Genomic DNA, 23,217 nt, shown 5'->3' on the forward strand with positions numbered 1-23,217 from the left:
TGGGATGAAAATCAAACTGGATAAAAAGAATTAAAGACAAAGACAACTTTTGTTCTTAAAATATATATTCAATATTTCAAATTAAACATTGCATGCACAGATGCATATAGAAAACATATATATTATAGATACACAAGTTGTTTTAGAAGACAAATAGAGATTCAGCACTTCTAATAACAGCTTTAAGTGCAATGGAGCTTTGGAAATGTAAATATCAGATTCATATGACATTAATTCCAGCATACACACATGGTTTATTATTTAACATTGGGGTAAACCAATAAGCACAACAATGTGGTAAAATGGTGTGTATTTATTATAATTAAATTATTACTCTACTTACATACAAGCTGCAGTATATTTAGTTAAAAAAAATAACTTTACCAACCACAGATTCCTTTGTTCTTAATACAAATGACTTTTCAAAGCCCCCCTTGACTAAAAACGTAAAAGGTTTCAATAATAAATAGTCATATCTAAAAAAAACATAACAGGTGTAGTTTATACAATTTTAAAATAAAAATACAAAATATATTAATTTTAAAAGGCAAGTGATTAAATAAAACCAACACCAGTATAATACACACTCACCTAAAGGATTATTAGGCACACCATACTAATACTGTGTTTGACCCCCTTTCGCCTTCAGAACTGTCTTGCAGTTGATGGAGATTCGTGGGATGCACATCCAGGGCACGAAGCTCCCGTTCCACCACATCCCAAATATGCTCTATTGGGTTGAGATCTGGTGACTGTGGGGGCCAGTTTAGTACAGTGAACTCATTGTCATGTTCAAGAAACCAATTTGAAATGATTGGACCTTTGTGACATGGTGCATTATCCTGCTGGAAGTAGCCATCAGAGGATGGGTACATGGTGGTCATAAAGGGATGGACATGGTCAGAAACAATGCTCAGGTAGGCCGTGGCATTTAAACGATGCCCAATTGGCACTAAGGGGCCTAAAGTGTGCCAAGAAAACATCCCCCACACCATTACACCACCACCACCAGCCTGCACAGTGGTAACAAGGCATGATGGATCCATGTTCTCATTCTGTTTACGCCAAATTCTGACTCTACCATCTGAATGTCTCAACAGAAACCGAGACTCATCAGACCAGGCAACATTTTTCCAGTCTTCAACTGTCCAATTTTGGTGAGCTTGTGCAAATTGTAGCCTCTTCTTCCTATTTGTAGTGGAGATGAGTGGTACCCGGTGGGGTCTTCTGCTGTTGTAGCCCATCCGCCTCAAGGTTGTACGTGTTGTGGCTTCACAAATGCTTTGCTGCATACCTCGGTTGTAACGAGTGGTTATTTCAGTCACAGTTGCTCTTCTATCAGCTTGAATCAGTCGGCCCATTCTCCTCTGACCTCTAGCATCAACAAGGCATTTTCGCCCACAGGACTGCCGCATACTGGATGTTTTTCCCTTTTCACACCATTCTTTGTAAACCCTAGAAATGGTTGTGCGTGAAAATCCCAGTAACTGAGCAGATTGTGAAATACTCAGACCGGCCCGTCTGGCACCAACAACCATGCCACGCTCAAAATTGCTTAAATCACCTTTCTTTCCCATTCAGACATTCAGTTTGGAGTTCAGGAGATTGTCTTGACCAGGACCACACCCCTAAATGCATTGAAGCAACTGCCATGTGATTGGTTGGTTAGATAATTGCATTAATGAGAAATTGAACAGGTGTTCCTAATAATCCTTTAGGCGAGTGTATAAAAGTGTTGTAGCATCAATATAAAGGCCCAGCAGAGCGTTCTCCTGGAACCCTAACTAGCTTTAGAAAGAAGTCTGTCTTTGTGCTTCAGAAAAGATGCCGCTCCAACTACCGAGCCTCTCAAGAGCAGGACGTGCTGAACTCGCTCACGATCCCCGTGCCCCACTTCGCTCTGGGACCAGGGTCCAGGCCCTGTGCCTAGGGGCCCGTGCGGAGGGCCGCCAGCCCGTTCACGCTGATGCACAGGAGCAGGGGCAGGAACCCAGGCTGCTGCCCCGTCGTGGCTCTCAGCTCCGCTTGCTCCTCCTGGACCACAACGCTGGATGAGGAGAATAGCCGCTGGACAGTCTGGAGGAATTCCTTGTGTCTCAGTGGTGCTGCGGCTGCGCTGCTCAGCGGACACGTCCTGGCAACGGTGAAGCTACGGATCTGGAAGAAACCGACGAAGCAAAACAATCAGCTCAGAGAGAAGATACTGGAAATTGTCATTATAGACACTAGAGGCAATGAACAACAGTTTCAGCTGGGCGTTTTACTGGAGCAATCTAAGTGAAGTATCTTGCTCAAGGGTACAACAGCACTGCCCCACCCAAGATTTGAACCCACAACCTTCCAGTTACGAGTCCAGAGCCCTAACCATCACCCCCCAGTATCTACCGATCTTTTCCAATTGCACTGTTATCTGAACCAACACTGTGAAGCGACTCACTCAAACATGTATCAAACAGACAGTTGGCCTCTCACACATTACAAACATTTATGTGTACATTTTTGCCCTGAGAGTCTCACTACATTCTGATTTATTTTACACCACTGCAAACCCCTTGTATCAAACTATACTGGAAGACTCCGTGTCCATTTCTAATCATTCACTGAACCAGTTTTGGAAAAATATTGATAAGCACAAATCTGGATTCGATATGATCTCATCGTGATAACAGGACCACTGTATTACCACTCAGTCACAGAAATCTACTACACCGAAGAAGAGACTTCCAAGATGCTCCGACTACAGCTGCCAGCAGAGCTCACCGTCAAGTAAACATTTCAAGCATTTCATAAAGCCTCGACTCAAATGGTTCAATTGTCTCCGGGTTTTGGAAAGCCTCATTCTGCCCATCACTACTATCTATCGCTCAAATCAACACAACCAGTAAGAGTTATAATCGTGGGGCTCAGGAGAATAACGATCAACTTTTTCACACTGTACAGGCATACCATGTACGTTTGTGTATCAAGTAAGGGAAGGACACATAGCCTATCGGCATTTAGCCAAATGTTTCATTATATTAGTATTTACATGTTATAAAGGAAAGCAAAAAACACATGACACTCACAAATCTGTTGCCATCACAGTCTATTGAAAGATTATTCTATTCCATTCACACTGAAGTTCACCACGCTGTTTAACCATTACTTAAATATTAATTAAATCATATTTCAGTTTTTGAGTGTGTTTTGTTAATGGAGAGGTTATGATGGAAAAATCTGAAAATCAGGAAAAAATACATCGGAAATTTCGAAATAATAAAAGGCATTTCATGTGGGCCTCCTGTACGAGTAGGAAATGAGTTCAGATTGCAGGGACGGGCTATAGAGCAGCTTTCTCACAGTGAGTAAGAGTGACAGTAGGTCAGGCCGTATCATGTGATCAAACCACATCCTGCCCCAAATCACACCAAGAGAAACTGACAAATATATCACAGACACTCATTCACAGGCAGGTGAGATTTCTGAGGTTGAGGTTATAGTCATTGCAGAAGCTGTAGGCAGGCACATTTTACCAAGGAGAAAAACAAAACCAGTGTTGAAGACTTACCAGATGCTGCAGGGCTTGGAGCATTTGAGGATGAAAGCAGCCGCTCAGGACGACGAGAGCAGCATCGGACATTCCTGAGAGCCGTTAAGAGAAGCACTTAAGTCATGTACACAATCATACTTGCTCTTTAAGGGTACAAGAGGCATTACACGAACTACACGAACTACACAAACTACTTCTAAAAATGTCTGGGTCTGAAACTATGAAAAACGATCTGGAAATCCACCAGACATTGTTAATAATGACAAAGACTATTGAATATTTTAGTATTAATTTGGTTTAAAATGCAACCTATAGTCTCGAAAAATACTTGATTGGCTACAGACTGAGATCCCAGGGCCACACTCTGCAGAGCGAGGGGCCTTCTTACCCTCCAGGGCACAGACCAGCAGGTGTGTGGCTGCGAGGAGCGCAGAGGATCCCCGGGTCCCGTCCGTCTCCTCCGGGCCGGACCCCATGGCCTCCAGCAGGGCAGTGGCGCTGCGCTTCTGAGAGGGGCACAGGTTGTCCAGATTGGCCGGCGCCTGGCCATCACCGCTGCACAGCTGATCCAGCTAAAACAACACGGGGGGCGATCAGGGGATATTCAGACAACTCGATCCACTCGTCATTAACAATAATAATAATTATAATAATAAACATGATGGTCTTGGAAAACACGGCCACTAGGAATACTTCAATGAATACTGATGTCTTTGAGCTTCCATGTTTACAGCTGTCTGGTCAGTTTCTACAGCAGCTCCATCTGCGTGTTTCCATTTAGTTTCTCTCAGTTCCCCCCGATGCTGTCGTTTGTGTCGGGTTTGTTAGTGATGCTCACCACATCCACCACTCCGCTGATCAGCAATCTATCGGACACGACTTTGCTCAGGACCTCGAACAACTCGGACTGCTTCGCCTCTGGCAGCTCCGCAAATGGCTGGAAAATGGGCTGAAATCCTTCCAGATCTGTAGATGAAAACACTGGTTTAATATATGGGATGGTGTTGTTTGTCACTCTGAAAGTAGAATGCACCACAACACACACAGTCCTGCTTTAACATGCATGCACTGTACTGCACACGAGACCAATACACATCTGTGTGGGTTAGAAAGTCACTACTGTACTGCACTTACACAAACACCAGAAGGACGGTGCTCTGCTCAAGGTGCAGTATATTCACGTTTTCCACCTTTTAACACTCCTGCACATTTCCACGAGGGAGTGGGACTGTTCTCTATGTACCACAGGTCATGATATGTACATTATGATGCTTCATTGAATTTAAATAGCCGAGAAAAGTTCAGCCGCTTCTGCTCGAGTGAGCGAAGCCGATAATGCGTTCATTTCCCCCCACAATACCAACACCTCGGTCCTAAATGGGTGCAATTGCTCCACTCACCCCTGCCTGCTGCACCCCAGCCAGGGGCAATTATGTTGTTAGGCCGAACAAGTCGTTACAAAGCGGTTGTAGCCGCATGCCAGAGACGCACACAGGTGGAGTTCGAACTCGGAAGCAAACCTCTCTCTAAAGCACAGCCTCGCACGCAGGACTCGACCACACGCAGCTGCGCTGAATGCCAGGGTGCGCAAGTCATTGTTTTATTATTCTTATTAATTAAACGAGGGGTAAATGATCTGTGCACGAAGACGGCCTGAACAAAACAGCCCCTCCCTCCTTTATTCCCCGATGTCAATGACCTTCTCTCAGCACGGTGAGTGGCGCTTTGCTGGGGACCGTCCGCCGCGCCAGGGCGTCTCTCCTGGGACCGTCCACCTGGGAAAGCAGCAGCCCCGCCGGCGGCCCCCCGCTGCTCTCTGCCTCAAAGCCCCCATGAGTGTCCGGCAGCAGGCACAACCCTGCGGGATCCACAAAACACAAGACATCCAATTAGCTTAATGGTCCCGATACCTCCTTCCAGGTTATTTTACAGTAACAGGCGTCTGCCTCTTTTGTCTCGAGGATGAGATGCCTCATTAGCCGCCACCGAGTGGATCACACGTTAAAAACGCATCCACATCCACACCTGCCTCTGTGTGAAACGATACAGCACCTGTGCACACTGAAGCGAAGCAGCAGCCATGGGGTGGAGAAGAAAGACGCCAGAGAAGTTAAAGGATATTTGGGGAAACCGCATAAACGCTGCAGGGGCTACAGCACGATTTGAGTATCATTCTCCAATTTTGTGTTTTTATTGAAGCCCAAGCGCAAAATTTAAAGTTAAAGCAAATCTTACCGTACTCTCCACTGGGTTTCACATTCAGCTCAATGACGCTGTAAGCTAGGACAGTCTGTGGTGGGATCTCAAGGACAACGTTGCTGTCTAATTGGTAGTTGCCGTTCTCGTTTACCGAAATCTGACGGAAGAAAAAACACAAACCGCTTCAAAATGGAGGCAGACTCGCAAAGGGTCAGAGGCCTCTGGACACTGTGAATCGGTATCTAATGCTCAAGACTGTATTTTCGATTTACTTCTAACAGCGGGGCTAGAGACTCGGGAAATACAACCTCTACGTTATCACCAGGAGATCAATATCTAGAACAGATCGCCATAAATTGATCCTCCCACACTTTAATAACCGAAACAGACGCAAAGGAGCGGTTGTCTCGAGAGATCTTAACCCAGCCTTGGATCTGTGAGTAACCCAGGACAGGTTTTATGTTAAGAAGTCAGTACTTGTATAAAATTAAAACCAATGCATTGCAAACATAGTCAATTCCTTTTTTGTTCTTAAAATCGGGCCACTGAGCATTAAAACAGGACTTTCCTCACCGTAATGTTGCTGGATTTGAAGCCCAGAATCCCAGCGCATTGCTCCTGCTCCTGGACCTGTTCAATGATGGAGCACTGCTGAGTCGTGAAGATGCTCTCTTTCACCAAAGCGAACACCTCGTTCTTCTTCTCTCGGGTCTGCTGGACAAGACTGTGTTCCATATTGAGGAACCTTTTGTGTTGCGAGGAAAAAAAACAAAAAACAAAATCAGACTGACTCAGTATCAACTACTGAAACAGATTGGTCATGGCAGACGGATTGAAAACAATTATTTAATTGAATCGTCAGTTCATAAACAAGCAGGAAGCGAGCGGTGAAGAACTCGCCTGCCCTTTGAGGTGAGCAGCAGCTGTTGGAGGTCCACTTCCCGCTTCTTTAAGTTCCCGAAGGAGGACTGCAGCTTGGAAGACCCTTTCCCCTCAACGTTGAGATTCAACTGCCCAAGTTCAGTCCCCAGTTTCCCTGACAGATTGTCTCCAAACGTGCCTTCGTATTTCAGGAAATCGGACTCCACGACCTCTGGGAGAGACGGCACACAAGGTCAGGTCACAATACGCCCTCAAACCCATAGAATCGACATTAAAATTGATAGCAATTACTGATCCGACCCTGAAAAGGCATATTTACTACTGTGTACGGTAGGAGCAAAAGAGAGGTTACACCACAGGCACAGAACTACCCCCGATCTGACCCGCAATTGCGAGGGACAGCTGTTCAGTGGGTTAAAAGACAAGCCAAAGTTACCGGGTTTAATAGGCTCGTCTCCAGAAAGCACGTCACTCAGGGTGAAGTCTGACGAGATGTACTTCGGCTTCTGCCAGAACCAGAACCTTGTGCGCTTCACCACCAGGGCCAGGGGCTGCATCCCGTACGAGTCATTCAGGCGGGACATGGGAATCAGGCACCCGTCCGGGTCGATCTGTTTCACAAAGTTGCTGGTGGCTTTGCCGAACATCTTTGGGTAGATAAAGAACCTGACGGGAAGACAGTCACGGTTAGCAAGTGCTTTTAGATATTGCTAACAATCAGGCTGTGCAGAGCCAGATGTAGCAGACGTAGCTTTTCTCTCTGGAGTTGGGCTGCTACATGACATATGTTCTATAAAGCATATAAAGTATCGTATGTTTGTGGTTTTCCCCAAACCTCCCACAGAGTCAACACTCATAGCAGCAGTTTGGGTTTTCCCCATGTGCATCGATACAAGAGCTTGAGAGACAATTTGCTAACATTTTCTTAGCTGAGAATGTCCTTTCCTCAATGTATGGTCATTTTTCAGACACGTCACCCATAAACACTGCAGTAAAAACATACACACTGTATCGCTGTGCTCACTTGTTCCCTGCAACAGTACTGCATGTATAACCCTAACACACAGACTCATTATAACACCATGAATCTATACTGAAACTGAGGATAACTCACCACTAATATACCATTATCCCCTGTTTTTTTTTTTCCAAGGCATTTCCCCCTTTTTCCTTTAAAGGCAAGACTAGTGTTATTCTTCAGACTGTAATCAAAATAGAAACAATATAGGTGTGGTCCAATACAGTTATATTACTAATTCATTAAAAAGCCATGAAATCTGCAGTATAGAGACCCAGGGACCCTAGCCATGCAGTGGATTTCAATTTCCTTATGGAATACAGTGCCCAACATAAATATTTAAACCGTACCCAGGAAGCACATCTCAAGTTCAACCCTCTTAAATGTACTTAGATGTGCATCCCAGCAAAATAAACCCAAACCTTCCTCCAGATAGAATGTGGCCTATGTCATACATTCTAAGAAACAAAAAGTAACTATCCACTAGATCTGATAGTTTTTATAGATCCACTAACATCACCAGTTTTTATTGGACCCTTGGAGGCTGAGAAAGGGTTTGATGGCACAGCACTGAACAGCTTTCTAATGTCACGCGTAGAGACCACAGAAATTGGCACGCGTGTTTTAATTGATAAATAATAAGTCAGTTAGGCTCACCTTACAGTATATTGTACTTAAGGTAATGAATTAGCCGCGATGCCGTGATGGTGGGCACTTCTGTGATGAAGCAGGTGTTGGCTTTAGTTGCGGTGGTTCAATTATGGATGACGACGCCTCTCACTCTCAGCTTAATTACCGACCAGGTTCTCAGATCAAACACGCCGGCCCGTGACGTCACCCCGCGTCAGAAGGACAGTACACGCTGGCCGCAAAGATGGAAATAAACAATAATATGACTTAACATTAATACTGGAAATGACGCCGTGTGTACTTTGTCATCAGCACGCGTGTAGGCTCACGTTTGTTAAAATATGTTTTTAATTGTAGTAAAGCCTCCCATCTTCATACGCGCTCATAGGACGAGTTTGTTATTCCTCACATTCATGACAGCAGCTTCTCCCCACGATGCGTCTCATTGTTAAATATGGCCTACTATCATTATTGAAATGAACATGCAGCGAAGCCATAGTATTTATTTCAAGTATAAAACCCCATATATGATAGTTTAATAGACGTGTTTTCTGTCTTACCTCTTTGTTTCGCTACCTCTGTCTGTGGAAGTTATAGCGCCAATAAAGTGGCCTCTCCTCCCGTCGTTTTTAAAAGCACGCCAATGGCCCGCCCACCCCAGAGCCTGATTGGTGAGCTCGCCGACACAGACACCACGAAGACCCGCCCATCGATAGCCTGACGGGTCGAGGAGATTGTCAATCAAATAACTGTACAGGGCTCCACCCGAATCGGACCCGCCCACTTCTGGCGTTGTAGAAGTGGGTCAGGGCTTTCAGTTTAAATAATAATTAAAACCATGTGCTGCAACAAGAACAGACTTGTTGGCCCTTCACGTTTTAAGCAGAAGCAAATATTTAAAATGTGGATCTGCTACAGGGGAAAATGTAATCAAATAATTATAATAAATGACATGTAGTAATGAAAACAAATTCCACATTTTTCAATTGTCTTCTATTTGTTTCTTTAATCTTAAGAATGTAAAGTTTATAAAGGAAAGGAAACCCAGATGCTAACAACTCTGAGTACTCGGAGTACAGAAAGGCCCCTTACCTTCAGTCCTGAATGCAATATACTTAATTTCCACTTGTGATCCCAGGTCCTCCTTGCATCAGTGAGCTGGGAGTTGTTTTTGGGGTTGCCTTCATCTACCCCTCTGAGGGTAACGTGGTGACAAAAACAAGAACTGGAGTTTTGAAAATTACAGGTCGTTCAGTTACCCAACGCTTTTCCGATTGGCTGATGTAAGCTGCAGGAGTGAGATGTCATGTCAAGGTTTAAGCAGGAGGGAAATACTTACAAAAGCACTTACAAACACCCCTGTAAGTGCTCAGTTCTCAGACGCTCAGATCTATTGTATATATGCAGGAGTGCAATTATAACTGTAATGATACAGACTGGTTTTGTTTAAAAACTATACCCACCCTGCTCTTCAGCCTTCACGGAGCTGAGCAGTTCCAGGTTTTCAAGGCCAGGGACATATTTTCCCATCATCAAACTATCCAGCATTGCCAAGAGACAATCTCCTGCAATTTCTTTACAAAAACTCCACAGTTCTCTTTTTTTCCCCATTCGTAAGTGTCAGGAGAAGGAACTAATGGGTTCTGCTTTCAGAACAGGAATGAGTTTGTGGCAACTTACTCGACTGAAAACATTACACTTCAGATGGCAAAGCAGCGCTATTGCTAAACCCTGCAGATAGTACATCGTGAAAATGAAACTGCAGACGTGCACAGCCAATGGAACGGGAATGCACAGCAGCAGTGGGCAAGTCTTTATATTACTCCCCGTAATGTACAAATGCGTCACTAATGACTGAATAAAGCAAATGAAAGGGACCGCAATTAATGCAACAATGCAACAGGCTTTCCCCCTCTCATACATTTTTCTGTTCACCATCACATTATATGCTGTCATGGTTCACACATTTGACTTAATTGGGTTCTCCAATGTTCTGGGAATGTGTGTGCGGCTGTAGCCCACCTGTGCTTTGTACATCTCTCTGTGGGTCATCAGATCATCCATGTCTTCTAAGGTTGTCGGCCACAACTCTCTGGGTGAGGGCCCGGACAAGGAATTGAAAAAGTCTGTAATATCGCAAAACTATCTAGAAAGTGATGCGCTTCAGAACTAATAAGGGGGTTGTCCATTATCGTACCAGGTGCAGCAGTGTGTGTCCGAGAAAGTCTGTTAATCAAGCAAGTTGGATTACTATGAAAAAGCTACAAGGACAAACTTGTATAAGAAGCGATGAAGTAATGCTATACCTATAGAAATAGGGAATCAAGTGTGTAATGAAGTGTGATGTGCAGATGCTGATGTATCACTTCATTAGGAAATACTGAGTTTGTGTAACCTGATTGGTGAATCTGGGAATATACACACCTATCTTTTGCTTCTAAAACTGCTTGTAATCCTTTGTTCGGACAGACTGCCTGGGCAGGTCCTCTACCACCCCGGAGTGAATAAAGACTCCTAAACAACGCAGCGACTTCTCCATCTTCAGAATAAATATTTAAAAATTAACCAACTGTGCTGTAACATCTTGATTATATAGTAAACTGTGGAATAGCCCAGGTGCAAACTGCCATTTGTGCAATAACCAGTTTTTCTTACTGCTGTGATTATCTGGAACAGTTATCTTCACACTCGACTCTGGTTGATATCCCATTAAATTAAAAACAGCATTTTATGCAGCTCAATTACATCATGTACCTTTTATATTTGGGCATATGCATCCCTACACTATGACATTGTATGTGGAGAGAACATACTGTAATCCAATACACCGGTCCAGCATTCCTCCCACACCAAATTTTACAGGGGCTCCAGTTTGGCTAATGCCTACTTGCTTCAGTGCAAGACCACTGTGTCCCTAAATGGGTTTTATTTCCCCTTTTTGGCAGTTTGGCTGGGCAACAGTATTGTGAAAGACTTAGGACACTGTCATGCAGCTGTGGTAGAGATCAAGAGTGGGTTTTAGCTGAGCTCATGAAATCTCTGCTATGGTGGAGGAAGTGTGTCCGGCACTGTCAGTGGCTGGAGGCTGGGAGCCCTGCCACGCTTTGAACTCCCTGAAACAGCTCCAGAATGATTGCATCTTACAGTAAATTGCATCATACCGAGTTGCGACTGGATAAAAAAAAAAAAAAAAAAAAACACTAGAAAAGGCATTTTACTGACGTGAAAGTCCCTTAAAGCTTGGACTTCTAAGACCCCAGAAAACAATCGCAACCATTTTAAAGCAACCGTGTCTCAAATGTTTTGCAGAGACTAAGACCCTGGTGTTGTGTTACGTGTACAAGAAACTCCTAGTACAATTTACAATTTTATGACAAACGACTATTCCTAAGTCCAACAATAGCAGTCAACTTTTTATGATGTGGATTTAGTTGGCGAGGTCAAAAAAAAAAAAAAAAAAACACGACATGACTCTGACAATGCAGGTTTCAAGTGAATACAGGACTTCTTACCGAGTCGTTTAAAAAAAAAAAAAAAAAAAATGCTGAGAAGGGGTAGCCTGTTCCTCGAGAGAGAAAACATCGTAGAAAAAAGCCAAGAGAGCTTATCAGTCTGAACAGTTAGGACTAAGGACTGAGCTTATCAACTTAGACCAACTTGGAGCCTGCATGTGCATATCTTAGTGCACACAGTGTCATAAATGGTAATGATCACTCATGGCATCAAACCTGCTTTGAAACTGACAAATATTTCTGCAAAACGAGCGAACCTAGATTTTCTTTAAACATACAATTTACCATATATTCTAAGCCTACCTGTTCATGAAGATATAAGCAGCTTTACAAATATAGTGTCCTATACGGGTGTATAAGCAGGGGTTGTGCAGTTTCTTTCCCTAGTTAATATCTGACAATGTGTTAGTCTGCACTGTTAGCCAAACACAGCAAGCACAGGGCACCAGACACACACGCACACGCACACACGGGGAACAGGCCAACTCCACACAGGAACTCAAGGCCAGAATGGCCCCAGGTCCCAGGAGCCGTGAGGCAGCAGTGTTGACCTCTATCCACCACACCACCCGGAAGAGGAAAAACTAAAAAAAGATTAGTTTCTTCAGTTATTTGTTTATGGAAATCCTGAAGTCACTTACCTGCAAGCAGAAGCTTTTACCACTAGGAGTACCCAAGACAAACCAGTGAGATGACAAACGTTTGAGTTGAAGATGTGTTTATTAAAGACCTACAGAAAAAAACTCTTGAAATTCAAGAGTTATTTAAATACTCACACCCTGAAAAAATCCACCCCGTGAAACACAAATATATCAGATCTTAGGTCAGTGCCGCTACAGTTCCCTGTAAGAGGCATTTTTGTATTCAGTTTGTATCATACACAGATTAATACAAAGTGTACTGCATGTGCCAATTTTTATATATAATGTACACACACACACACACACACACACACACACACACACACACCTCTACCCGGATATAATGCAAATTCGGTTTTGAGAGTCGAAACAGAAAGCACAGCTAATTTACAGCATTTTAAAACTTTCACTACGATCTTCATTGCATAAAAACAAAAAAAAGGAACACCAAAAAAAAATATCTAAAACAACAAAACGATTTCATAGTTAACAGTTCAAATAACTTAATCTACGTGTAAAAGTTGGTGGCTAAGTGAGAAAGTGGCCCATGCTCCAATTTGCTAAAATACCCAGATCCTTTTTTACAACTATTTGTAAGGATGTGTAATTAAAAGTTTTCTGCTATTTCATGTGAAGTTTGCATTTTCCTCAGCATTACACACAGACCAAACGATTGATGCGTGATGAAACCGAGCCCGCACAGTTGCATTGAGCAGTGTTTAGCACTGTACCCGTGTTGTTAAGACACTATTATAACGTGCTCTGAATAAGGACTCCGACGTGTCTTCTCAAAGCGAGCAGGGCTTCATTTACAGCAGGCAGAGGGGAACAGCGACAGGACGGCTCCACTCTCTGTAAACATCGTAGAGCAGATTTATTTCCTGTATACACCATGTCAGTTCTAACAAAAATTATTTGCCGACTATTAATACCAGAAATGCTTCATGACAAAGCAAGTTTGATATAACGTGGCTTCACCTGTAATGCGGTAAGAGTTTTTGGCCCCAGAGGACCGTGTGATATCGGGGTAGAGGTGTATATACACACACATGTATATATAAGCACACACATATCACCATCAGCCTTTATATCGATCCACTGCTGGAAGAAGGCATCCCCAATATGTTTCCACTTGCATATATATATATATATATATATATACACACACACACACACACACACACCTATATATACACATCCGTCAATGTAGATTAAAGTTTACAAGGGTAGTATAAAACGCGATATTTAACACGTAAGGCAACTGGAACCTGGGAAGGTACTGTATCTTTACAATGCAGTTTGCCATTTAGCTTAGGAGGTAGAACATGTTAAAGAATTAAGACAATATCTGACAGTATACAGCAGCACTGTACTAACCTATCGAGCTAGCATATAACAACGGGGAATAATGGATTGAGAAAGTCATCATGGTTTTCATGCCATCGATACCGGTGGTCAGACAGGCCTAGGTGGGACACATGTGGACACATCCTGCCAACCTTGGGAGCAGTAGTCGGTCTCCGCACTACAGAGGCAGAGCCACAGGGACAGCCATCAAACAAAGACGTTTGCATATTTTGTCTACATTCAGAACTTTTGTTTGCATAAAAGTCTACACATCTTTCTTGTTAAGCACTCTATATTAAGGCATTTAGCTGTACAAACTGCAGCAAGAAAACAAACAAATGACGTAGAGTAAATGGGCAACATCCGAGGAAGAGAGACGCATCTTCGTCAGGACAGTGGGACACAGCCTGCCACACTACCGATGTTGGTGGTATTCGGAGATCTATTGTTGGGATCCCGTTGACGAGTCACGGGTATTTCATCACCAGCGACAATTCATCACCCACAATGCATCACTGTAAAACCCCAACTGGGTGGGTGGTCACTAGCTAGTACAAGTTAGTACATTATATATGAAAATGTGAAGCTATGAGGTGAACGCACAGATGCTGTGCCGAATGACTGAAGTACCTGTTCTTTGGTCTCGTATGTAAACGAAGATGATCCTTGCTGTCACCTTGATTACATACAATATCAGCTGTGCATTCTCCTACATAATGTACAATTGTGGGAGATTAATTGTCGTAGTCCCTCTGTTGTTGATGTGCCTGGATCACCACAACACTGGACAGTCCATATTGGCAAAGCCCGGATCCCTCCGCAGCTCCCAGTACGTCCCATTGGTGACCCACGTCTCGTCACTAGATTTTCTGTGAAAACACATTAGAAGATATTTCTAGTCAAAGAGAGCTCTGAATTGAATATCTTGATGTTGCTTTATCGTTTTCATATATCAGTACAATAACTAGACAGAAAACTAGCCATTTCTGTAAGAACATCACTACATTCTGTAACTGTAGGACATTGATTCTTCTCTTATTCAGTTACCTAAAGAAGCGCGGTTGGTGTGGCAATTTGTTCTCCTCCAGGACTCTCCGCCGGTCTCTCTGGAGCTGCTCGATGCGGTGCTTCTGTTCCTCTGCAGCCTCAATGTTTCCTTCCTCCAAGAACCTTCAAGTGATTATAAAATGAGAAAGAACATCCATGACAGTTTGAGGAACGGCGCCATACTGTAATGTCAGTCACGTGACAGGCGCATGTGTCAGGGATTTCATCCTCCTTCAGAACCGGAGGGCGAACCCGATTCGAATTGGACCCTCTGGGCTCTGCGTAATGGGAAGCATTTGCGTTGGAAGCTGATGGAGATTTTTGTGTGCCGCAACAAGAAGGCGATGTTTACACTGCATCTCTGTAACGATTGTTTCTGAAAGGAATTTTTGTCTCTGGGGTTTCATAAACTATTTCCCCGATCTCCAGCCAGCTCATATTGATCACATTTAAGATGGAATGTCTGCCATGTCCTGAAAGGATCTTTTCCACCTCAAACAAATGAATTGTTAACGGAGAAGTTCAATCTCGAAGAAAGATCACAAGCTGCCCTGTGGATGAGCAACATGTCTGAGTTGATAAGGAGCATAGTTTGAAAATTGCTCATTACTGCCCGACTGCTGTACTCAAAGCTGATTTAGTTGCAAAGGAATGTCAAAATACACTGAAGAGGTCTTGGCAGTAACTATATGTATTGTACAAAAAGAAAGACTTGCAACATACTAAGCAATGTGAATACCTCTCCCCACAAAGCAACTACAACCCTTTTTAGGTATATGGGGTTTCAATTTTCACAAGACCCCATTTCACACTTGTGCTACATGGTATTACTCAGCCCAGAAGAATGAAATCCTAGATAAGTGAATACAGGCCACAGCGCTGCATCGATCGCCCGCCAGGACAGTTTAAATGAACTGACTGTGCGTCCCATTAAAACATTCCTGTGAGCAGCGACAGCAGGCTGTTCCCTCTAGCGGGGGTTGCCTGTACAGATGTGTTCAGCGCTGTGCTGTGAAACGTGAAATTAAAAGGCGAAGCAGGACCAGCCGATAAGGACAGACCTAGCAATTTGATCAAGCTGTAGTTCGGGAGTAAAGTTTTAATACAGGCTTTAATTCCATTATATACTTTTTAAATATCCTTTTATTACAAAATAAGGTTATCAAATCTTGGTCGCAGGTGCTTTTCTTCTTTTGCTTGTCAGGAACAATGTCAACTATATCAGGGGTCAGGAACCTTTTTACTTAGATGAGACAAAACAATTGAGAAGGGAAAAAAATCTAAAGAGCCACAGCAATGTTTATACTCATGTATAAGAAATATTACACAGAAATGCACGAATAATAACAGCAGTATTACACTGATGGTAGTACTGGTAGTTATACAACACCAGTAGGTGACCATTCAAGATAGCCATTGCCTACTAAACACAATACTAGGCTACATAAAAAGCACTATTTTGTTCACCGATATAGAACTGGTTTCAAGACACCACAAAAGTTGAGAAAGGCACATCTTAAAGTGATCAACAATAAGTGTATTGCCATGGGTTTCCGACCGCTGAACTATATCAATCTAAAATGGAAGGTGTTAGTGACATCTAGTGGCGACAGAAAGAATTGGTGATCTGCTTTAGCATGGTTTCAATAAACCATTTTCTAGGACTGGGAGATCAATATCGAGATGTTCTTGTAATGTTTGAAAAATCCAAACCCAACCATCGCAAAGTGAAATGGCCATCATCATCAACACTGGGAACAGATGCTGAAAACAATCGAGGCGATCCAGTTCCTCATGGTCTTTGAGAAAAGACGTATCGATACACAAGGGCTTGGCTCTGTATTTTAACAGAGATGCGGGATTTCTGTATTCCCTGGTTAAACTGTTTCAGGTTCAGGGACATTCTTCAGTGGGGTCATCCAGCAGAGTGTAAGAAGTGCCGAGTGTCCGGCCCCAGTCAGGGCCACTCACTCACCTCTGGTCGATTCTGAACCTCGTGTCCGTCTGAGGCAGCAGGGGCTTTGTTGCAGCGTCCAGTTCATTCAGCTCCATCGCAAACTTAGTGAACCCATAGTACTGCTCACTGTCCTTGGGTTGTGGATCTAAAAAAAAAAAAGTCAATTAATCCATGAAGTAAACAAAAAAAATAAAAAATAAATCACAATCAATAAAAACATATTTCCCAAAATTAAGGCCCACATAAAAGCTGCCAGAATTAATAAAAGAAAGGGGGGTTGACATTTAAAAAAGTAATGGAGTAAAATAGTTCAGAATTGACGGTCAGACTCACTTGCTCTCCAGATGCACTTGGCCCCTGGAGGATCCCCACAATATAATCCCTCGTTCCACTTGCCGAACAGTTTATGGACAACGTTGCCCTTCTTGTCCGTTATCGTTGCATTGACTTCATTGGCAACGGGATGAAAGTACCCTGGCTGCAACCAACACACACACAGGAATAAAAGGTCAGGCATTTTAAAATTGACAAAATGTAAGAGCCCTTATAGAGGAACAAACTGTCATCACATGACTACACATCATAATACAAAAGTGTTTGCATTTACATTACCGGGGTCACTTAGAAATGTCCTTGTTTTCGAAAGAAAAGCAAATGTTTTGTCCATTAAAATACAGAAATACACTGTAGACATTGTTAATGCTGTAAATGACTATTATAGCTGGAAACGGCTGATTTGTAATGGAATATCTACATAGGCGTACAGAGGCCCATTATCAGCAACCATCAGTCCTGTGTTCATCTGGCACGTTGTGTTTGCTAATCCAGGTTTATCATTTTAAAAGGCTAATTGATCATTAGAAAACCCTTTTGCAATTTTGTTAGCACAGCTGAAAACTACTGTGCTGATTAAGAAGCAATAAAACTGGCCTTCTTTAGATTAGTTGTATCTGGAGCATCAGCAATTGTGGGTTCGATTACAGGCTCAAAATGGCCAGAAACAAAGAACTTTCTTCTGAAACTCGTCAGTCTATTCTTGTTCTGAGAAATGAAGGCTATTCCATGCGAGAAATTGCCAAGAAACTGAAGATCTTATACAGCGCTGTGTACTACTCCCTTCACAGAACAGCGCAAACTGGCTCTAACCAGAATAGAAAGAGGAGTGGGAGGCCCTGGTGCACAACTGAGCAAGAGGACAAATACATTAGAGTGTCTAGTGTGAGAAACAGACGCCTCACAGGTCCTCAACTGGCAGCTTCATTAAATAGTACACACAAAACACCAGTCTCAACGTCAACAGTGAGCTGTTGTGGGAGCAGCTTGACCGTATGGTATGTAAGAAGTGCCCATCAAGCCAATCCAACTTGTGGGAGGTGCTTCAGGAAGCATGGGGTCAAATCTCTTCAGATTACCTCAAAATATTGACAACTAGAATGCCAAAGGTCTGCAAGGCTGTAATTGCTACAAATGGAGGATGCTTTGATGAAAGCAAAGTTTGAAGGATACAATTATTATTTCAATTGAAAATTATTATTTTCACTTATTATTTTCATTTGCACTTATGTTGTAAGTCGCCCTGGATAAGGGCGTCTTCCAAGAAATAAAAATAATAATTATTATTATTATTTCTAACCTTGTCAATGACTATTTCCTATTCATTTTGCTATATTTCCTATTCAAACTCATTTCATGTATGTTTTCATGGAAAGTGACCCCAAACTTCTGAAGGGTAGTGTACATTTTCATAATCTCCAGAGCCTAAAGTTCCTAAAACAGACAGCTGGTTATATAGCACTCCTCAAACTCAATTAAAGGTACCAGTCGGTTCGGTTTCTGCTCCTGTTTACCAATATTCCAGACAAGAAATATGGCTCTCAAAAGGCATTTTTCTGTATACTCCAGCAGGTGGCGCTGCAGAGTAAGTAGTCGAAAGTCTAACTAGGTGAGTGAGGTGTTTTTCTCTAATCTCTGTGGGAATAATGACAAACACTCAAAAGAAAATATACAACTGAACAAAACGTTCCATTGAACACAACCTACATCTGCGAAATAAAGAGCATTCATGGAGAGATGACCCTCTTTTAGAGAAAGATGCCAACTATGCTGCATTGCGCACAAAAACCTTGACTGTACCTTGAGGAAGGACACTTTGCATTGAACATTGTCATTGTTGGTGTTTCTGATGGCGATCTCCCCGTAGTGCTCAATCCACCTCTGTCCAGTGAGGATGTTGTGGACGCAGGACGTCACTTTATTCCACTCGTAATGATCTTCAAACCTATGGAGGAAGAGTCGGGCGTGTTCGTTGGAAGCACAGTGTTTTAACGGTACACAGAATATAGCAGTTCGGCTGTGGGACTCTCCTACAAACATCCCTGTATGAATGAATACAGAGAAACAAATCTACGGTATACCTGCTAAAGTGGAACCATATAGGACCATGAATTATGCAATTTTTCCATTTCATGAATTATACATTTTCAGCCGGAGTCTTGTTGGGAAGCCCCCCCGGACTGATCTGTATGACTCTGCCAAAAAGTCACGCTGAGGCTCACAAAGAGACTGATCAATAGTGAAAGAGACTGCGATTATTAAACAGATCCTTGAAAATAAATACACATCCTTGTGTGGTAGGGTAGGAAGGGGAAGTTGTACATTATAAATACCGACTCACTGTCGCTTATCTATAATTTATCTGGAGCTGCACAAGGAAAGACAGGGAAGCAGGATTAGTAGCATCAAAAGATGCTTCCCTGGATAATGAATAATTAACTGAAGTGTCACAACCGCAGTTGGTAAATCAATCTGTTGTTTTCAGACGAGGAATGAGATGTTTGCAAAACATGCTTCGAGGTCCTCGATTAAACATGCTTCGAGGTCCACTTGATAGACATCCCAGAAAGGAAGTCACGCAGAGGCAGAACGGTCAGCAATTCCATAACAAACTCCAAGAAAACTAATTTGCCTTAAGATATCATTTTGGATTAACATGGTAATTGTAACAGTAAATTAGTGAAGGCAGGCATGATGTGGTCTTTGCCATCACTTAAGATGGAGTCAGTACTAAATGTCCCTGGTTTGAGATCTTTGCTGGAGAGAATACTGCTTGTGAGTTTGCAGATACCATGACTAGAAACAATATGGAGCAAATAAACTCTTAGTAGACCAAATGAGGCGCCATATTAAACACCATCTCACTTACCCTGGCAGGGACACGTGCGCTGTGCCAACGGGAATGATCTCCATGGACTTTCCCCAAAATTTGTTTTTCCACCTCATATCTGAAATAATGATACACACAGAAAAACAGTCTACATAACCTCAGCTATTTATATCCATCCTCCAGATGGTTGAATCAGGTCCACATGGTCACTTTCAAATACAATATAGTCTCTTCACAACTGACTGGTAACTCACCTTGCCAGAAGGAGAAGTTTTTAGATTCTCCATGACACGCTGAAATAGGTGGATGATGGCTGACCTAAATAAAATAAAAATACTTATTACTAAAGCAAGTGGTTGTGATGAATAAAGTGAATAGGTGTTTTGTATTTTGTCATTTTGTATTAGTATCTGATGTCGTGTTGACTCGAGTCTTTTCCATCATTACTTGAGACTTGCAATAACTTGACTCATGTCTGTTTTCAGAATCTCAGAATTTCCATTTTAGAACCGACAAAAGTATTTAAAAATGTAAAAGCGATGGGTGGCCAGTTGGCGGTGATTACTATCTTAAGGAACCTGCGCTGTGATGATCTGAAGTTAAAACTAACAGACAGTGGATCTCTTTGCTCTTGAATGAGACGGATACAAGCAAGTGGTGCATTATGCATAGCTGCTACAGTCTCAGTTTCCCACTTCTACGGTGGATGTATTCCAGAAGCATTCAGACACAGATATGACACATTAGAGTCAATCCATTAGCTAGATTCCAATTGGCAGTAATAAATAAGGTCACTCTTATTTCAATAGTTCTCCCCTGCCCTAGCAGCATTTCAGCTGCATCTGTGATGGTCTTGTTGTGACTGGCATCCTTGATGTTTACCACAAAAGGTCACCCCTGAATGAAACTGTCCCTCGAGTCACAACACGATGAATGTCATGTGAAGAATCCCCACGAGAGACGGGCTTGCATGGAACAAAATATGCTTCGGTAGACATTCCCAGTTTGAAACAGTGTCACGAAGAATGGCACAGTTGCCCTGGTTTGCAATGTTTAGATGCTGTAAAAAACGGTACCTGTTCTGCTATGAAGCGAAAGCCTTTGTCCTCTCTGTCGCACTCATAGGTCTCTCCCAGCACAGGGTTGAACGGCTTGCTTCCGGCTCGATAGTGACTAGCTGCGTACCCTGATATGGTGAAGGCTGCAATATACACCTGGAAACAGAAGACAATTATCATTGCCAAATCACTGATCCGTTACTTTCCCCTTCAACAAAGACTAATAAAATCAAGAATACATAAAATATCAACAGGACCGATCTATTCCTTTCAAAGTATCTGGATGATAAACCTGTTTTAGTTTTCTTGACACAGACAATCAAAAGCACTTGAGGGAGATTTGACCTCAGAGAGACAGCAAACTCGAATGGAACAGGACACCCACTTATACAGGGTTTGAAAGTCCAAGAGTCGATACCAAATGACATTATGTCATTCTATAGCTTTCCGTTCCTCGTGAAACAATAGGTGGTGGCGTGTGTTACACAGCCGAGTGATTGGATTTGGAGGAGAAAACAAGATTACACATTACCTTCATGACAATTTACAAGAACGCTACCATGAGCCAATTGGATTTTTTTAGAAAGCAGTAGAAAACATTGCCGACTGTACTGGCTTCAGTCCTGCATTCAGTCCAGACAGCAGGATCCTGTGTATTTCACTCGCTGCCAGTGCCCAGTCTGTGAGGGCCGGCAGCTGCTGTGCAGAGAAAGCTGGTACCGCTACGGGAAATATTTACATGTTTCCGTCAGCAGCCCCTCTCCATTTAGAAACGAAAAATTTCACTGCCTCTCTTCCTGAACAGAAGGGAGCCACGCAACTCGACCAGTATATGTTCAGGTCACAGGTATGGCGCCCAGACATCGCTGAAATAAATGCAGCCGATTCCAATTGTCATTTAATTGGTATTTAACGACAGAAAACAAGGACACAAGTCGTTTACCTTTTAAACAGCTACAATTTAACCGTTTCTGCAATGATACTAAAAGTCCTCTTCACACAGAGAACTATGTGATGTGCATTCTGGTTCTGCCCGGGTAGAGCTTGATATTCTAGTACCTTTAAAATCTCTGGTGGTACGGAAGTTTCTCTCCTATTTTAATATTTCTCAAAGATTTGGAGAGAGAACAAATGATTAGGCCGACGGGCATTTTATTTCTATTTTAAACAGTTTGTGAAACGTTATGACACCTCACACAACAAACCCATCGTCCCTGAGCGATCAGCAATACATGATAATTTAGTGCTGTCTCTGTGAAGTTGTCAGAGCGCTGCCTGCAGTGTTGACGGTGCCAGCGCCAGGGCCAGGTTTAGTGGCAGATGCTATTGTGAGTTTAATGGGAGCTGTGCGGGGAGGAAAGGACTCTGAATGATTGAATGTTAAATCTACTCCACCTGTGTCTCCCTCCAAGAAAAAAAATAACTCTCATAGGAAGTCGAGCTGCATGAAATCAACATGTAATTGAAGAGAAAGCCAGAGGAAAATGTCGATGTTAATTTGCTGGCTTACACTGAGCACAGACTTAAAACCCTGATATTTACAGGTTACTGAAACTCATTACTGTCCATCTCCGTGGCCTGAGTACAGGCTAAACCAAGCACAGGCTAAAACGAGCACAGTAATTGGGGGGGTGGAATACACAGAGACCGACACTGCTTTCTCACTGCAGAGCAAACTATTCCCCCTCCACGGAGTTACAAATGGCCCCTGAGAGGCCCATCACAGTACTGACTCAACAGGCAATTTCCCACAGTTTCCACAAGTACCGCAGGAGAGAATCAGAGTTTGGTAAAAGGTCCGTTAGATGAGCTTCACACATTTTCTATAATTGGACATTCACTTGTTAAAAGCAACAACAACAGAACTCTTTAAAAACCAATTTCTCCATCACCGCACATCACTGTGTCGAGTACTTCCTGCAGAGTGATAGAAATGACTCCCCGCTTGGTGTGTGATGTAGGCTTCAGTCTTTAACGGGCTGCATTTCAATAGTGTCTGCCTCTGTAGGTAAGCTTACACAGACTGAACGGTCACCACTTATCACCCGTTTACAGCTGTACTATGCAGAAAAAGCTGTGCAGTCGGGGCGGGGGCACCTGCACGGAGATGTCAGTAGAAGGGGGTTAATTGTGATCAACGGCGCTATCCTGAGCTTATAAATAACCATGCGCAGCTCAAATCATTACCGCTCCTCTGTCCTTGGCAGCAAAGACATCCTAGAACCCAGAGGCAA

The 23,217-nt window shown here is 42.9% G+C and overlaps 2 protein-coding genes across 7 annotated transcripts in view; both read right to left on the bottom strand.

The window, feature by feature from the left end:
* Window positions 1–47: 47 nt before the first annotated feature.
* LOC136760281 (gasdermin-E) lies at window positions 48–8,933 on the bottom strand. 2 transcript variants are annotated; one of them, XM_066715610.1, is made up of 11 exons: window positions 8,819–8,932; window positions 8,286–8,490; window positions 7,047–7,276; window positions 6,629–6,821; window positions 6,302–6,473; window positions 5,765–5,885; window positions 5,229–5,387; window positions 4,368–4,495; window positions 3,918–4,101; window positions 3,548–3,621; window positions 48–2,157 (listed from the first exon to the last, which is right to left on the bottom strand). In XM_066715610.1, the coding sequence occupies exons 3-11, from the start codon at window positions 7,255–7,257 to the stop codon at window positions 1,927–1,929; spliced, it is 1,473 nt and encodes a 490-aa protein (XP_066571707.1). In that variant the 5' UTR covers window positions 7,258–7,276; window positions 8,286–8,490; window positions 8,819–8,932; the 3' UTR covers window positions 48–1,926. The 2 variants fall into 2 exon arrangements, with proteins under 2 accessions (XP_066571707.1, XP_066571709.1); XM_066715612.1 differs by lacking the exon at window positions 8,286–8,490 and having other exon boundaries at window positions 8,819–8,933.
* Window positions 8,934–12,471: 3,538 nt separating this feature from the next.
* osbpl3b (oxysterol binding protein-like 3b) overlaps window positions 12,472–23,217 on the bottom strand; it is a 56,767-nt gene continuing 46,021 nt past the window's right edge. For all 5 annotated transcript variants that reach the window (XM_066715614.1, XM_066715616.1, XM_066715613.1 and 2 more), the window contains 8 exons: window positions 21,002–21,139; window positions 20,180–20,243; window positions 19,965–20,043; window positions 18,896–19,040; window positions 17,096–17,240; window positions 16,781–16,907; window positions 14,806–14,928; window positions 12,472–14,627 (listed from right to left, as the gene is read on the bottom strand). In XM_066715614.1, the coding sequence (XP_066571711.1) occupies window positions 14,531–14,627; window positions 14,806–14,928; window positions 16,781–16,907; window positions 17,096–17,240; window positions 18,896–19,040; window positions 19,965–20,043; window positions 20,180–20,243; window positions 21,002–21,139 (918 nt within the window). In that variant the 3' untranslated portion in view covers window positions 12,472–14,530. The remainder of the gene's footprint in view (window positions 14,628–14,805; window positions 14,929–16,780; window positions 16,908–17,095; window positions 17,241–18,895; window positions 19,041–19,964; window positions 20,044–20,179; window positions 20,244–21,001; window positions 21,140–23,217) is intronic.

The sequence above is a fragment of the Amia ocellicauda genome, chromosome 10 (assembly GCF_036373705.1).
Source record: "Amia ocellicauda isolate fAmiCal2 chromosome 10, fAmiCal2.hap1, whole genome shotgun sequence".
In the NCBI taxonomy this organism is placed as follows: domain Eukaryota; kingdom Metazoa; phylum Chordata; class Actinopteri; order Amiiformes; family Amiidae; genus Amia; species Amia ocellicauda.